The 17,172-nt window shown below is 46.4% G+C and overlaps 1 protein-coding gene across 1 annotated transcript in view; it reads right to left on the bottom strand.

Moving 5' to 3' along the window:
- Positions 1-17,172, bottom strand: part of NLRC5 (NLR family CARD domain containing 5) — a 36,945-nt gene that overhangs the window by 4,448 nt on the left and 15,325 nt on the right. Inside the window, exons 16-42 of the mRNA XM_069027114.1 lie at positions 16,584-16,649; positions 15,420-15,497; positions 14,903-14,986; positions 14,656-14,739; positions 13,599-13,688; positions 13,427-13,474; positions 12,897-12,965; positions 12,133-12,216; positions 11,285-11,368; positions 10,316-10,405; positions 10,144-10,206; positions 9,525-9,608; positions 8,820-8,903; positions 8,142-8,231; positions 7,158-7,223; positions 6,578-6,661; positions 6,413-6,496; positions 5,828-5,914; positions 5,303-5,383; positions 4,679-4,762; positions 4,230-4,313; positions 3,912-3,995; positions 3,327-3,410; positions 3,151-3,234; positions 2,393-2,476; positions 1,455-1,538; positions 522-605 (exon numbers count right to left, since the gene is read on the bottom strand). Of these exons, the coding sequence (XP_068883215.1) occupies positions 522-605; positions 1,455-1,538; positions 2,393-2,476; positions 3,151-3,234; positions 3,327-3,410; positions 3,912-3,995; positions 4,230-4,313; positions 4,679-4,762; positions 5,303-5,383; positions 5,828-5,914; positions 6,413-6,496; positions 6,578-6,661; positions 7,158-7,223; positions 8,142-8,231; positions 8,820-8,903; positions 9,525-9,608; positions 10,144-10,206; positions 10,316-10,405; positions 11,285-11,368; positions 12,133-12,216; positions 12,897-12,965; positions 13,427-13,474; positions 13,599-13,688; positions 14,656-14,739; positions 14,903-14,986; positions 15,420-15,497; positions 16,584-16,649 (2,172 nt within the window). The remainder of the gene's footprint in view (positions 1-521; positions 606-1,454; positions 1,539-2,392; positions 2,477-3,150; positions 3,235-3,326; positions 3,411-3,911; positions 3,996-4,229; positions 4,314-4,678; positions 4,763-5,302; positions 5,384-5,827; positions 5,915-6,412; positions 6,497-6,577; positions 6,662-7,157; positions 7,224-8,141; positions 8,232-8,819; positions 8,904-9,524; positions 9,609-10,143; positions 10,207-10,315; positions 10,406-11,284; positions 11,369-12,132; positions 12,217-12,896; positions 12,966-13,426; positions 13,475-13,598; positions 13,689-14,655; positions 14,740-14,902; positions 14,987-15,419; positions 15,498-16,583; positions 16,650-17,172) is intronic.

Here is a 17,172-nt window from a genome sequence, read left to right as displayed (position 1 = left end):
CACAGGCTGGAAGAGACACCTCTAGGCTAACTGAGCCCAGTGAGCTCTTCTAGCTCACCAATTTCTTGCTTTGTTACTATGTAACAGTACGAGAAAGTCCTACATGTTAGAGTCCTGGAAAGGCTCCCACAAGAGTTTTAAAAATACAATATCACTGAGTTCAGGTAAAAGAAATGACTCAGAGGTGGCTGCACAAAAAAGTGAGGGTCCATAAAAGATGCTCATCTTTATGCTTACATTCCACCAGAGGCATCAGAAACCAACATACTCAGAAACAATTTTAAGGCTTATTTTACTGTATACTCACTACCTGGTTCATCTCTAAAACTAATGCTGCAAGACATTAAGCAAGAAGGGTTTATGTGACTTTTACAGCAGAGTAATTGTGGAGGGCTTCTCAATCCTGTGACACTGAAATTGCTCTCTGAACAAGACACCAGTGCCTTTTCCCATTCCTTCCTTCAGCAATCGGCATATTCCCCAGGATATCCAGCCTTCCTGGTGCAGAGGCTGGCACTTACTGCAGGATCTTCAGCTTGGTCATGTGAGGCAGACAGAGGGCAAGTGTCACTGCTGTCCTATCTCCAAAACCATTCCTTGATAGTCTGGAAGAAGCAGAAATGGAATGTTACTGGCAGTGAAGTCCAGAGCCTCATTCCTCACCCGTGTGTCACCCACATGGATGTGTGATCCCCATTCCTCACCCACACGTGCCTGGGACTGTGCTGAAAGGACCCAATGTCCCTGATTCAAAGGACTCTGAGGGTGGGAGGAAGAAACTGAGGTTTTGCAATCCTGCAGCAGAAGTTAAACAGGGAAGTAAAATCGATCTGTACTTCTCCGGAGCACACTTGTCTCCCTTTCTTACTGAGTTACCTGAGCTGGAATTGAAGTGAAATTGCACTTTTTCATATGTGCCCATAGTCCACACACCTTAATCTGATGGTTACATGGACAGCTCCAGTTTAACTGTAACTTTTTCTTATTTGTTATTTTTAAATTTTATTTGTTTAACATGGCAGGGCACATACATTCTTTAAACTGGTCTGGAAAAGAACATCAATATATCTGAATATGTAAAGCCTTTATCTGTCCACTTCTCCTCCGTTTTTGCAGCCACACAGATTAATGGTGATTTCTTGGGCAACACAGGCACTGAACAGCCCCTATGCCTGAGACACTCCCTATAAACCTGCAGATTCAGCTCTCGAATCCATTAGTCCATTGATGCAGACTGCACAGTTCTAGAAATCTTCAAGACAATCCAGCAACCAATCCCCAAACCCTCCACACCCAGCACCACACATTTCTGTGGTGTGTAGCAGAGAGTTTTTACCCTGCTCTCACAAGAATCAGTGGTAAAACTGATCTTATCTTTATTGGAGCCATATCAGATTTCTATGCCTTGATTTTTGCCCAGCTTCCCAAAGGAACACTGGAAATGACACACTTACAGTAACTCCTTGACGTGCTTGCAATGGGCAAGAGCTTCCATCAGCTTTTCCCCTCCAGCAGGACTAGGACAATTCCCTGAAAGGCTAAAAGAAGCATGAGACTCTCAGTGACTAAATCAGAACCAGAATGTACCAGCTTAAGATATTTCACTGTTTGCCTGCTGTGATGGGAGACTTGGGTCTCTGGGAAATGGTCTGGGGAATTTTAGGTTCTTTTGTCAAGTGCTGAGTAACTCCTGGCCCTGCAGGTACTGGGGGAAGGAGCAGTTGTCCCTCTCGCAGACAGAACTGGGAATTTCCTTTTCTTACTTCAAGTAATTTCCAGGTTTTTAATTTCAAAAAGGTACAAGGCTTACTCTAAGAGCTGGGCCTAACAAAGAGCCTGAATGCTCTAATTTCTGTTCCCTAGGAGAAGAAGCAGTTTGAATCCATGTCTTTGAGAGCCTTGCCTAGAAGCCATGTCCTGGCTTTGACAGATTCTCAATTTCACCTCTACTTCCAGTAAAAGAAAGCAGTGCGGACACACAGGGGCCACCACACTGGGAACCCTACACACCCCAAGGAAAGGTGCTGCTGGGGTATGAGACTTGTATGATTCCCCACAGGCTGCAGATTTATTTTCCAGGGCACAACTGAGCCAGAGATCTCCATGTTTGAGCAGCTGGTGAGGGCTGGCAAATGTCTCTGGAGCACAAGGACGTAGCCATAACCTTCACCCTCAGGGAGTCTCTGCTCTGCAGAGAAAGTCGTGGCCAGTCCTGGCAGTACAGAGGAAGGGCAGGAGAGGGAACACCTTCCATTGGTTTGGTGGATTGTGCATTGAAAATGCTGGAAGGTGGAACATTGTCTAAGAGAAGGCAGCACAGGGATTCCCACGGAGGCTTCCCCACCAACCAGGACCATGACCAAAACAGCTGAGCCAAAACAAAGGGACTCACTCGACTTTCTTCAGGTTTTGCATTTCCAGCAGGACAGCAGCAAGATTTATTAGGCCTGGATCTCCAATTTTGTTGTGGCTTAAACTTTAAGGAAAAGAAGGAAGGCTGTGTTGTAAAGGAAAACACCAGGCAAAGTACAAGATCTTATTTAATGTGTCCTATTTGTTGGATGACACCTCGGGCCTTGCCAGCAGAATCAAAGAGCTGTTTGTCTCAACTATCTCACAAAAAATTAATAGGTGTTAATGAGGAATTTAAAAATTTGCAAAGAACAATTAAAATCGCTGGATCCTGTTGATGGGTGGGAAATTACTTCAGCCAGAATACCAAGACAGGATGAAGAGAGGTTGTTATTATTTTCCAAATTGCTACAGTGGAGAATGGACAACATCTGGCAAGAGAGAGAGGGAGAAAGCAGAGCAAACCTGGGGTTGACTTCAGATTCAGATCTTTGCAGACCAGGCAAATGCTGGGTCTGAGGCTCTCCCAGGACAGAAAGGAGTCTCTAGTCCTATTCTGGATCCCAGGGAAGGTTTAGATCCTATTTAATCCATTTTCTACATGACTGCAGCAGAGTGGTGTAAGACCAAAGTTTCATTTTCTGAACATCAAGTTCTGATTTCCTCCAGTCCAAGGTATCTCATACACGAGCGTTTTGCAACCTCTCTGCTTTTGTTACAACGTCATGTATAGGCACATCTGGTCTCTCCAAATGTTGGCACTAATGGTCACCTCCCTGCAAGAAAGGAGAAACTTACTTGATTTCCTCCATGTTGTGCATATTCCTCAAGGTTCCTGCGAGTCTGGAGCAGCCATCGTTACCAATACTGTTGTGGTTCAAGCTGGAAACAACAGCCCCAGGAAAAGGGACATTAAACCCCTGCTACTCAGCATCCCAAGCCAGGCCAGAGCTGAGCTGCAGTCACATACTTACCTAAGCCTTTTCAGGGATGGCATCTCACAAAGCCCCAGCACAAGCTCAGGGATGGCAGCACTGCTGAGTTTCATGTATTCCAGGCTGAGAGGTGAAATAACAAAGGTACAATCAACTACCCGGGGACAGTCGTGTGAGCACTCGGCACAGGGGGTGGTGGAACAAGGGTGAGAAAGATAGGGAAGTGTATTCCAGTCCCTGTGAATAATTTTCAGTTTTCTTCTCTAACACAGTTCTAATGAACCTGTCTGGATTCTGATAAAATACCAGCAGAATCCCAAACCTCTGTTGAGGTTTGAGCAAGAGCCCAGCCCCACATGGAGCAAGGTGACCACAAGACAACAAGATCCATGCAAAAAAACCTACCAAAACATTTGATTCTCCCCTGGAATTCCCTGCCCCAGACTACTGATCTCTGTCTCACTCACTGTTTGTTACAAATAAAAAAGAATTGTGCTTCTTCCCTATCTGAAGTCCTCCAGCCATCAGGAAAAGTACATCTGTCCACAGTACATGCAGAAGAGAGGCTGAAGTTTAGCTAAAGCTTCTAGAAAGAGCTGGACAGCCTGGTAACAGCACACTCACTTGAGCTCTTCAATGGCCTGGCAATTCTGCAAGCCTGAGATCAAATAATCGATTCCAGTTGGTGTAACACTGCTAGAGGTCAGTCTGCAAAACAGCAGGGATCAAATGAGAAGATTAGGTCTCAGCACACTGAGAAAGAGGAGATTACTCCACTGACAGGCAAACTGCCCCATCCCAAATCCCAGACAGCACAGACATCAGGGACCAGTAAGTTTGGAGAGATTTCCACGCCCCTTGTGTGCAGGACTAAGAGGAATGTTGTGAGGCACAGGATTGAGCAAATAATAAATATGTGGAAAAGGTCACTGCTGGACATACCCAAACATCTTCAGTTCTGGAAGGGGTAGCAAAATCCTGACTAGCATTTCTGCTTCATCCTCGTGGAGTTCCACGTGAGACCATCTGCAAGGAGGGAATGACAGGTCTGGGCTATGTCCAGTGGTGGCTAAAGCTCTGTGCCAGGCTCACAGATAAAGCACAGCAGTGCTGGGACATTGAAGGAGTGACACAACACTGGAACTTGGCAAAGTCCCATGGGAGCTGGGCACAGGGAGAATTAGATGATTTCAAAGGATACTCCAGGAAGCCACCAGGTCTATGGGTTTTTTCTGTTTTCCATTCAAACATTCCACGTAGGGGACCCAAAGGGCAGGGACTGGGACCTTGAACTGCCCTCTCCCATGCCCTGCTGTGTGTTCAGTATGCTACACTCACAAGGACAAGCTGCTCCCCTCCCAGAAAATCCTTAACAATGCCTGGCAACTCACCTCAGCTCCTGAAGCTGAGCACATTTTTCACAAAGCCTTTGGCAGAAGGAGGAGTTCTTGATTTCTGGCTTGTACAGACTCAGTCTGCAGGATACAAACACACAACACAACTGTCAGTGAGGATCAGCAGAGCCCACTGCAGCATCTGGTGCCCCCCAGGGACACAATTAGGGACAGATCAGGGCTTTCAAGTGCCCACCTGGGGCTTTCCTGCCATGTCCCATTTATGTCACTGTTCAGTGTAGAGAAACAGAGCCCATCCCCACTGCCCAGGACAAGAGCTGCCTCTTCCTTCAGCTGCACAAAAGGACACTGCTGCTGCTCTCTCTGCACACTCATGCAGAAGCCAACATGTCCTAAGGTTTTTCAAAGTGCTCCTGTTTCCCGTTTGCTCCCAGAAAGGTAGGTGGATTTTTTTACGTGTTTAGGTCCAGTATGTGCCTGAACAAGAGCAGCCCAAAGGACACATGCACATGCATAAGATTTCTTCCACATGTGTGGCACAGAGGCACTCTGAGACTGAACCCATGGAGACCAGAGCCTTAGACACTCTGAAAATATTTTTCATCCCACAGTGAAATTCTGAGCATGCAGAAAATAATGATAAATGAGTTGCTTTCTCACCTGCTAACGACTGATTCTACCTTCTCCAGGCAGTTTGGGAAACTTATGACTAATTGGAAGAGGGTTTTATCTTTACATATCCTGAAAAGGTAGAGATTAGAGAACATCATAAAACTGTGAACTCCTGAGGGAGAAAAAATACTATTTTCTGTAGGAAAAATCAGGAGGACCAGATGGGACAGGACTATGCTGGAAGATGAAAGGTAATCATCCATCTCTGAAGAGGTTTGTAATGTTTAAACTAGCTCCAAAGCCAGCCTAATCTTGGCCCCCTTTCTCCCAAGAGCAACCAGGAACATGGTCTCCTTTCCACTAAACCTTCTGAGTTGTGCGACCACAAACCTTCTAAGCACTTCTACCCAACAGCCATTTGGGTTAAAATTGCTTCAAGTGGGCTAATAGCTCACAAATGCACCGGAGACAGCGAATAAAGAACAGAAGATCCAGGGCTGGATCCCATTTCCTTAAGAGTATCAGGCTAAAAGAAAATATCTGAAAGACACCAGAACCTGAGGTGCCACTTACGTGATCTCAGTAATGTTTCCAGAGACCTGGACAGCCAGCTCAAGAAGGTTCATGACTCTCTCTGTGCACACCCATGGCTCTTCTATGCTGCAAAGGAGAATGCAGGCAGCTCTGCTTTATTCACATGCATAGATCCATCTCTGTCAGCTGAGTGTTCCACACTCTCAATACATGGCAAGGCTGCTTGGCTTAGCAGCATAATGTCTGCATGGAAAACAGGGTGCAAACTGGCAACAGGCAGAAGTAGCCCAGCTTCCCTGCAGAGGAGTGGAGAATTTGCTACCCAGGTAAAGAGCAGGATGCTCTGGCAGTAGGAATGTGTCCACCAGAATTATCACCCCTCTTTGTAAGGCTGGCAGTGCTCTACAGAGTCAGCACAGTTTCTGGCCAGAGCTCTACACAAGGCTCAGTAGGAATCAAGGAGATAAAGCCAAGTACCAGTAACAGTCAGCCATGGAAATTTCTCAGGCCAATGCTACCTGCCTTTGGAAGAAGCATGGCTCACTTTTGTTTTTGATGAAAGGAGATCTTAGAAGATCAGACCAGTCTCAGAGCGGTATCTAAAAAAGAACAGTGAAACAGTACCTGATTTTCAGCAGCCCCAGATCTTTACTCAGGGAATGCAAAAGTCTTTCTGCAGCTTGGACTGTCACGTTGTTATTTGAGGACCTAGAACCAAAGCTCACTGTTATGAACAGCTCATTGAATGAAACGAGCCCACCCAAATAGATCCAAGAGCCATTAACTCACGTGTACTCTGTCAGACCAGTGCACTTTTCCAGGAGCGAGAACAGCTTTTCCAAGTGCTCTGGCTGAAAGTTGCACTCTGCCAGTCTGAAAGGATGAGAGAGAGAACAGCCTTAGTTCATCATGTTTCAGGCTTTCTGATCCAGAAGTCTCAGGCATCAAAGCCTAACCCCACAGAGAAAGAAGGATGGCACAAAACCCTGAAACACCTTTAAGGGTTTCCAAAAACAATTGTGGGAACACTTCAAAAGCATCTGTTGGATGTTCTGGTAGAACATTCCTGCATGCTACAGTGGCACTGGTTTTTGTAGCACCCTGTCCTGGGACAGGGACTGGAGACACACCTACAGGTGCCCAGGTGGGGAACAGGCAGTGGGGAAGCAAAGAGAAAAAGGGATGTGGGATTCTCTGTGATGTGAGAAAGTTCTTCTCTGAAGGTGAGCCAAAGGAAACATGTCAGCTATTAATATAAAATATCTCCATGACAGCAGCCAGGGGCATAAAGAGGTTTTGTCTGCCTTGTCCCTAGAAAAAGGACATCACCTTTGCCAAAGAAATCACCACAAGAAGTCTGTAACATTACCTCAAAATCTTTCTTGGGTCATCTCCCCTTGTCAGCTTGATGATTAAAGTTGCTTTGGAGCACAAACTGCACAGAGAAGACACGAGTATGAGATTTGGAGGGATAATTTCTATTTTTCTCAGTGGTCAGAATTTAATGATACTTAACTCCAGAAAGCAATCCAGCACAGCAGTGACAGAGGTACCTGGCCCAGCTCACCTCTCACTGAAATAAACCAGCCCAGGGAAATGCTTCAATAATACCTCACTAATGCTAAATTGGCATAAAGCAGCACTGCTGTTTGGAGAAGGAATCCTGACCTGCCCTGCTTTTATCTGCCTCCTCTGCACTCTCAGCTGAGCTCTGGGGAGAGGTACAACAGGAGACTTACCTGCTTTAAAGTAGCCCAAAGATTCAGCACCCACATGTAACTGCAGGAATGAATGGAAGTGCCCTGGTTAAAACCAGCTCAGGACAGACCAACTGGTCCCATGAACATAAACACTGATAAGGTCCCACAGATGTGCAGCATGGCCCAGTCCCATGCCTGGAATCTGTGAGAAAAGCACTTCATGCCATAGCAACAGGCCCAGAGCCCATGGGGATATTTTTGCCTGAGAGGAAAGGAGATAATGATGCAAATCCAAGTAAAGAACATGGGAAATTGCTTTCTATTGCCTCTGAAATCTCAACATACTGGAGAGAACCTCAGACAGCAAATGCTGACTCCTGCCCTGAAGAGGTTCATTAACAGATACGTACATGACAATAAGTGGTACAGCTGAGTATCTGTGTCTCTATACACAAAAATAACCTGGCCCTGTGGAATGGTAGTTCTGCTTGGCAGCTATGTTTGGCCATTAGAAATGGACATAAAAAAATGCTTTAGGCAGTTGGACATAAAGGTGGTTGAAAACGTAGCCCTTGTTATTACCTGAAAATTGCAAACTTTCAATAATTAAAAGGAAAACAAGCAGGGAAGAATTAATGAAGAGCAACAGTCACCTGACTTGAACTTCAGTAGTGTTTCCAGATGTGACAAAGGCATTTATGAGATGCAGGACTCCATCCTGAGAAATCCCATTATGGCTGAGACTGCACAGAAGAGAAGGAAGGATTTTCATGTGTCAGGAGTCAGGGTTGTCCCCAGACTCCTCAGCCACAGAGGCAAAATTCCAGTTGGCAACAAAGAGCAGTTTGGGGGGTGCTGGGACCCTTCAGCTGTGGTCAATGCACAGAACCCCTCCAGGACACAGCACTGATGACTTGGGGGACACAGTAAATGCAGTTTGTTTCTTGCACCTCAGAGGCAGCAGCAGCTGGAGCATTTACTGCCCTACCAGAAAGGGAAGGGGAAAGGCTGCTATAGGACACAGCTCAGCTCACAGCACCTGTGGGTCTTGAGTTACTCAAAGAGAACAACACACACAGAAAAGTGATGAACTGAAAACTCTGGAGACTGGGTCAACTTCAGTCACACCTCCCCACTCTGGTCATTGCTATTTCCTGCTGACCCTAATAAAAAGACCTTTGCTTATTTCTGCAGGTTTTGGAGCAGACCCTGAGTCACTGTGGTCATGACTCAGAGCTTTCCTCCTAAGGCAGGAGAGGGCAAGAAGCACAAGCACCAGCTTCAGGAGGGATCACACCCACACCCCTCAGATTCACTGTGTGTTCTCTTACTTGAGGGAACAGGTACCGGGCACTCGATGCAAGTGGTCCAAGAGGCACCTCAGGCCTTCATCTCCCAGCTGATTCCTGGAGAGACTGAAAGGCAGAAGAACAATGTGGCCAACCAAAACTCAGCCTTTGGAACAGGTTGCCCAGAGAGGTGGGGGTTTCCCCATCCCTGGAAATATTCAAGACCTGGTTGGACACAAGGGTTCTGAGAAACCTGATCTAGTTGAAGATGTCCCTGCTCATGACAGGGGGTTAGACTAGATGGCCTTTAAAGATCCTTTCCAAAGCAAATTATTCTATAATTCTATGATTCTTTTAAACAGCAATGCTCCTCTGAGAAGCTTTGAAGAAAAAGCTCAAATTTCCTGGACTTAAATTCTAGCTTAGCCAATAACGGTCTGTTTTAAACAAAGCACTGCCTTATGAAACTACCTCATGCATAAGCTCCAGAGCAAGCTCAAATGAAGAGCTCAGGTGAAGCAACAAATGCCTCAAAACAGTCATGGAGTGAGGATCCCAAGGAAGCTGTCCCACCAGCACAAAAGGACCTGTGTTATTTCCAACTGATTGTGTTTCTCAGCAGTCTGAATGAGCACACATACCCTCGCAGACAGGCTGGGAAACTCCAGGCAATGCTGAACCCCACAAACAGAGCTCTCCCTCAGTGACTCTGCTCAAGGTCATAGTAACACCCCAGGCCCTACTTACTCTACTTCTTCCAGCCACCCGTGCTGCTCCAGGACGTTGCAGAGCTCCTCTACCTGCCCTTCCCCAATGGCACAGCCCATCAGCCTGTGTGAAACAGCAGGAGAGTTAAAGCATGGCCAGCAACCAGCTCAGCCCGAGCACTGAGAACTGCCCACCAGCAGCTGCACTTTTACACCAGTCTCTGTGGAGCATTCATGTTTTTTGCCATCTCCTTGGTGCCAAAATGGAGACACTTGACAGTTTTCTCTCCAGGGGTACTTAGAACCGTTGCTCCCAGCGAGGCTGCAGACACATCTCACATCACACAGATGTTCATATGGAGATTATCACCCAGAATCTGAGGCACACATTTGGAAAACGCAGTAATGAGGGCTCAATTCTGGTGCTTGTGCAGCAGAATTTGGTGCAACTCAAGATGATCATAAGCAGTCCAGAAAAAAAGAGAAAAGCACGGGTCTCTGCCATACCAATGCATCCAAATGGTTCTGAATTGCACTTAAGCAGAGGAATTGAGCCCTAAATCCTAAGCTTCTAGCCCAAGCTCCTTGGCCACCAGCCCATGAATTCTCAATCCAAACCCAGCCACAAGTGAATCACAGTGAGTGCTCTATGCCAGTACCTGCAGGATGTCCTTTGGCTTCGCATGCTTGCTCCTAAGTGCAAGAAGGCATTTTCACTTGACCTGAAGCAGACACAAAAGACAGTCCTTCAGCACTGATCTTCAAAGATGACAGGCTTTGTAGTCCCTTTAAGGCTGAGCTGCCGGGCTCCAAACAGTCTGAGTGTCTTACCAGACTTCCACCACTCTGACCCGCTCACAGAGGTTGATGGAGTTGAGGAACAAAACAGCACAGTGTGGGGACAAGGGGTTTTTCCTAATACTGTAAAGGAGGGGAAAGAAGAAACAATTAAATCAGGTCCTAAGAAGAGAGGCTCCCATACACCTGACCCAATTTCCCCATTGTTCATTTTGAGACACAAAAGATTGGATACATCCCATTTAACTCAGGATGAGGGAGCAAGGACCTAAAGATTTGAGCATTGGCACCCTTTAACTAAAGGAGAGTCTCCTTTTGTCCCCTTTGACTAAAAAGGGGGTACAGACCAAGAGCTTACTCTGAACAACTCCTCTTGGGGCTACTGGACTAGAGGTACCCCACACTGGAAGCAACCTCCTGACTGGGCAAACTCAGTCTCACGAGACCCTGCAGCTCCTTCATGCTGCAACATCTTGTAAAAGATGGCCAAGTTCCTTCTGGGCTTTTTGTCCACACAGTGGAGTGCCCTAGCCCCTGACAGTGCTTCTCTGGCCCGAATTCCAGCATAAATGGCTGATATGCTGCCAGAAAACACCTTTGGTGTCAAGTGTGGCAGGATGTCAGATCCATGTAGGGGCAGAGCTGGGAGACACTGACCACGCAAACAGGTCACCGTGTGTCAACCAACATTTCCTACACTTGTTGTGGATGCTGGAAGTCATGTTCCATGGCAGCTGCTAAGTGAGGATTATATGGTATGCTGTGCCTAGGGCAGAAAGCTTTCCTCCTGTCCTTTTTTCCTCTCTGCTAAATACCATTAAAGTGCTGCTTTTCTTCTAGAAACAAGAAAGGAATGGGTGTGAAAGCATTTCTGCATTTTCTTTGCCTTGCCTGTAGTAGTCTACAATTACTGATTAATGCTCCTAAGATATGCTGTGGTATTGACACTTCTCAAACCAATGTTTCATGGCAGCAGTCAAAGCAGGGACCCCAAACATTTACCTCAGCAGTGTCAGATGACAGAGGGATGGCAGAAAGCTCAGTAATCTCTCAATGCTCTGGACACTCAACGAATTTCCAGACAGACTGTAAAACACGGAAGGAAACAAATCCCAGGAGACACTGGTTCAATCCCTAATTACTTCTATAACATTTACGTGGACATGCACACACACATGGTGTTATGGGCAAATTCTGTAAAAGGACATGTCCAGAAATGCCATGAAAGTTGGACAAGATGTAGTCCTTACAGCCTGATCTCTGTGTTTCTCTACATCCTACAGCCAATTAGCATTCCAGTTTCAAGAGTCTTACTTTTCCATTACTGTACATTTATAAAATGAAGCTACTGATGTCTTTCATGCAGGCAATAGGGGTATTATGTTACTTTTATTTGCTCTTCCTCAGTTTTTGTTCTGACCAGTATTCTTCCAATTTTCTTGGTGCCAAGCTCCTGCCTGGAGTGACCACCTCTTCAGGAGCAGAGTTCATGGCTTAGTGGGCCAGGAGCTCTTGCTCTGGCTGTAGTACAAGCCAAGGTCTCAAGGAATAGATGACAAAAATTGTGTCTAGACACAGGACCGAGGAAGATTATGAGAACACATATGTGTTCTGGGGTATTCACACACTGATATAGTAGACTTGGGAGAGGCCAAGGTCTCTTTGAAACAGGGCAGTAGGAAGCCTGGGTTTATCTAAGTATCTGGGTGAAGTTCTGTGGGGACTCCTGGGAAAATGTGGTGAGAGGAGAGCTGGTGTACACCAGCTGCCACCCTGAACATCAAACCTGTGTCTGGGGGTTGAGGAGACAGACAGACAGGCTGACAGGCTGACAAGTGCACCATACTTACTCGATTTCTGTCAGCTGGGGACATTGAGCCAGGATCTGGCACAGCCTAGTCACATCCTCTGGACCCACTCTGCAGTCCCTGAGACTGAAGCAAACAAAGCACTCAGGAGCTGAACATGACCCCAGGGTGCCAACATTCCCTGCATATCCCAGAGCCTCACATCCCAGGACAAGGCCCATAGCGTCCCTCTCACTTCCACTATATGTGTATATATATAAAAAATATGGGGTTTTTGCTACCCTCAGTCTAGGACTGAGAAATCAAAACCTGTGACAATCAGATGACTTCGCCATCCCTGAGCTGATTCGAGAGAGGCAGTCCACCAAAATACCCATACTTGGGTGTTGCCTCCCTAGAGCCACGTCATTGGTCATTCAGTTGTCTCTGGAGACTGGACAGCATCTTTCCCTGCTCTGCACTGTCTCAGCTCTCCCAGAGGAAGGCTGGAAATGGTGCCTCCTATGCCCTTCTCCAAAAAGGAAATAATAGAAACCTTTTTGGGTGACAAACTGGCAGGTCTCCATGAGACAAATGGAGTAGCCAGACAGATCTGTCTCTCATTATTTATGGGTAGAAGCTTCCTCTGCTGGAAAGCAAGACAATCCCCTCAAACCAAGCAAAAGATGCACTATTTATTTTCCTCTCTGAGGAGACAGCTGAAGGGATGGGTCTGTCCCACACACCATGCTGCACTAAAGACACAAACCCCCACAATCATCTCTCCCTACAGTCCTGGTGACAAAGGGAAGCTGGGGCTGCCATACCAAAAGCACCGTCCTTTTGCTTCCTGCTTGGGATGTGCCAGGGAACCACTTCTCCATCTGCCGGTACTTCTGGGGAAAGAACAGTTCAGGCCCATGAGTTGTGCTGATGTTCTTGCCCCTGTGTAGCCAACTCCCCATGAAGGGGGTGAGGCAGTGGCCTCATGTTCCAATCTGCCTTCCCTCACCGCCTGCTGGAATGAGGCTCAGCCCATCCCCAGAAGAAAAAGAGCCTTATTATCCCTCTTCCAGAGAGTTCTGCATGCACTCAGCACTTGGGCAGTGGCTGTGTCCTGGCCCAGCAGGGAGATGAGTGCAGCCTGTATCAGCAGCTGGATGCTGCTGGCTGCGCCATGCCCTCAAGCTGCTGTCAATCCATCAGCCATGGAACAGCTCACTGTGCATCCCCCACCCTGGCTGGAGTCTGGAGCCAAGGGGCTCTTTGACTGACACACCTCAGGGACCACACATCACCTTCTGTTTAGAATTGCACAAGAAGTTTAAAGGGCTTAGATGAGTGGGTATGATTTTACCTGACTCTTTCCCAAAAGGTCAGATGAACCACCTGTGTGCGTCCTAAGCTGTAACCAGAAAAGAACATCATCAGCATGGAGTTTGACAGCACAAGGTCCTGTATCACTCCTCAAAACCCACAGCTTGAGGTTTTAAATAGCAAAAAAATAGCAAAAGTTCTCCTGGTCATACCTGAGGCTCACTGTTTTAATGTGTTGCAGTGTAGATAAGGACTGAGCTAAGAAAAACACAGAGTTCAGGGAGATCTGGTTGTTGTTAAACCTACAGGAAGAAAAGATGAAATCAGCTGCTGCAAGCAAAACTGATAGCAATTAACACCACGCCACAGAATAGTGATCCCTGTGCAGCACTCTCAGGCTGCTTCTTTGCTGCCTTCTGCCTGTGTTTCCAACTACAGTTCTGCAAGCACAACTCACTCCCATATATTTTAAATTCATCCCTCACTTTTAGTGTTCAGAGAATCACAGAATAACTGAGGCTGGAACTGAGCTGATCTAGTCAAACTCTCCTGCTCAGAGGAGGGTTAGCATGGAGGAGACTGCTCAGGACATTGTACATCTGGGCTTTTAACACCTCCAAAGGCCGAGAATTCACAGTCTCTCAGGGCCACCTGTTCTAGTGAGATTGTAACTGGAGCAGTCTTGTCTTGAAAACTGTTCAATTAATCGAACAGGAACAATAAATATTTCTTTCAATAGTGCAGAATTGTGCCATACTCCTTAAACCACAGTTCTGTACAGTGCACTTGCAATGGGAGTGCCAGGTGAAATACCCAGATAAACACAAGCCACCACTGCAGATGAATTCAGACTCCATCACTGAAGCTGAAGCTTCCCAGCACTTCCCTTCCTCCAAAGCTGTTCCCCTCAGGAGAGGAAGGACTGCTCCCACTCCCAATGAGCAATTTGAAGAGGAAAAATGCAGTGAGTTGCTAAAGACCTCCGGCTGTTTCAGAAACCAGGTGCCACACCTGACACAAGAACACCTGTCCCCTTCATGGAGGAGCAAGCACAGGGGCTCTCAGGCACTGAACTTAATCAAGCTTCAGATGGAGTCAATCTGTTCTGGACTGGAGGTGGAGACAGACACACAGCACAGTGCATCTGCCCAACACAGAACATTACTGAAACTGATCCGGAAGAGCCCTTCCCAAATGTGCACTGTGCTTCCACAAACAATATTTCACAAAACCCAATCCATGCCTAAAGAAAAAACAGGAGCTACTCACTTGAGAGAACGTAACATTTTCAGTTTTGGCAGGCACTGAAACAGCTGCAGAAGTCCCTCATCTCCCAGATAATTACGTGATAGGCTAGGATTTAAAGAAAGGCATTTCATTTTCATGGTAAAAAAGCCAGTAGGCACCATCAGCTCTCTTATCTATAATAATACAACCCTGCAGAACAAACAAGTGGCATTTTCTCAGCATCTCAAATAACTGCAGGTAAAGACCATGGGAGTTAAGGAGGACTCACTCCAGCTCGGAGATGCGGCCACATTCCTTCAGGACTGCACACAGATTCTTCAGGTCACTGGCTTGAAAATTACAGTCTGTCAGTCTATGGGGGAAAAAAGAAATCAATCAGCCAGGTCCGCAGGATTTCAAACAACGTTGTCAACTTCACTCCTCTGAAAACTAGAGAATCAATGAGGAGAGAATGAAATCAAACAATCCCCTTGAAGTACCTTGCTGTTCACCAGCTCCCACAGAGTCTCCAGGTGATGGGCCACCCCCTGCCTGGCACTGCAGGTCCCTGTGTCCTTTGTAAGGCTCAGGGTGGGTACCAGGTCACAGCCCCTTGCCAGGGCCTCCAGCCATTCCCCCCGCCCAGAGCACAGCCTGCAGCTTCCATGGCAGCTGCACCCTGAGCTGCTGGCACTGGGGAGAGTCCCAGTTCTCTTGTGATTCACCACTCAGGGGTGCAGGTTACATTGGATACAGGATCCAGAGATAGGATGTGCATGAAATACAATGAAAATTGGCCAAGGTACCTTATTTTTGGGGGATTGTTAGTTGCCTGGGTTTCCTCCCCATGTTGTTGGTCATCAGTAGAGAACACAGACTCTTCCCTAAGTGAGCACAAAACCAGACAAAGGTTAAACACTTTTGCTTTAGCAATTTGGCAGATCCCTGGGGCTACCATGGCTCCAGCCCATGCCTGTATCTTGCCAATTGCAAGCTCTCCTTTTCTAACCAAATATTTCAGCATGCAGGCAACTGGGGAGAAGGGGAAAGATATTTCTATCTAAGATACAGTTTGATGGATAATTCAGCTTTTGCTGAATTTAGCTTTTGCCTAAACAAGTTTTGTGAAGAGTGTACAAAAATCTGACTATTCATAACTAAATGGAACTGCCTATAACTAACTAAACTGTAACACTGTAACTAAAAACTACAACTACAAACATTAAAACTCTAACTAAATCTGACTATCCATAACTAAATAGAACATGCAAATCTTGAACCATCAGAGTTTGAAATGTCACTGGTGCCTTAAAGGAAACCACAGATTTCGTGTCTCAGGCTGTCACTCTTTTTCAAGCACAACCACTGGGCTGTACCCCATGACAGCTCTGCTGTTTCTCTCTGGCCAAGAGGTGGAATGCAGGTGTACCATGGGAAATGCTGTTTTACAGTGGCCACAGTCCACAGAGAACAAGGGTATAAATAGTGAACCTAAAATTCCAGGAGCAACAGGAAACCATTTCTTGGTCAAAACCTTCAGGCTGAGATGTTTTAACCATAATTTTCTGAGGGCAAAAATTAAACTCCAAACATCTCAGATTTAGGAGTGCCATGATCCAGAATGCTTAGTGTTCCGAACTGCAGGGATCTGTGAATCTTTTCAGAATTTGGTGTGGCATTCACTTGGTTTCTTACCCTCACTATTATCAGATAGCACGGGTGTCATTAAACAGCCTGCTCTGCTCAGGGTGCTGTGGGTAGAAGTGTGCTCTAGGGACATAAAACACTACAGAAGACAGTGACAACTTTTAAAGCAGCTGAGAACGCCAGGAGACAGTTCTACATTTAGATTTGGGGGTTGGGGAGGGAGGCAGGAATTGCTGTGAAGTAAAATGTCACCCTTGGTACCTACACAGGATGCAGGAACTAAACAGGATGCTGAGATAACACCATTTGTGCACACAGCCTACCTAGGAGGAATGGAAGCAAACTTTCTGTCTTCTCTAAACCTCAGGACTGCAGTATCACGACAGAGGCTGTGAAGAAGAGAAGTAATCAATCGATGTCATGGTTTGGTTATTTACAGGACTTCTTGTTTGGTTTTGTTCTGCAAAACTCTGGTGACACCAATCACTTGTGCTTAAAACACTCCCAAAGCAAGAAAAAATCTCCATCAGTTTTAAATCCTGGTTGGATCAAATTATGCAGTATCTGATGATCCAGTTTCCCTGAGTCACTAGACAAAGCGCAGACAAAATTGCTATACTTGAACTCCAGTGTGTTTTCAACTAATAGAGGAGAACTTCCAGTTCTGCTCCACGAGGTGTCACCAGTTCTCACGCTCCGCAGGGATCCTGTCTCCAGAACTTCCCAAGGCAGAGAGCAGGGAAGCGTTTTAAAACTCCCCCATGCATGAAAGAACAGCCAGTTTTGTAAGCTCTCAAACTGTGGTTGATGGCTCTGATAAATCAGCTTACAGAAATGTATCCCCAGGTGTCAGTGTTAGCAACCACCCTGGGACATGTTCTTCACCCACCTCACTCCTGAGCTGACTCAACA

The sequence above is a fragment of the Aphelocoma coerulescens genome, chromosome 11 (assembly GCF_041296385.1).
Source record: "Aphelocoma coerulescens isolate FSJ_1873_10779 chromosome 11, UR_Acoe_1.0, whole genome shotgun sequence".
Lineage (NCBI taxonomy): Eukaryota > Metazoa > Chordata > Aves > Passeriformes > Corvidae > Aphelocoma > Aphelocoma coerulescens.
Note: the sequence above shows the minus strand (reverse complement) of the source record. Positions and strands in the feature narration are given on the sequence as shown.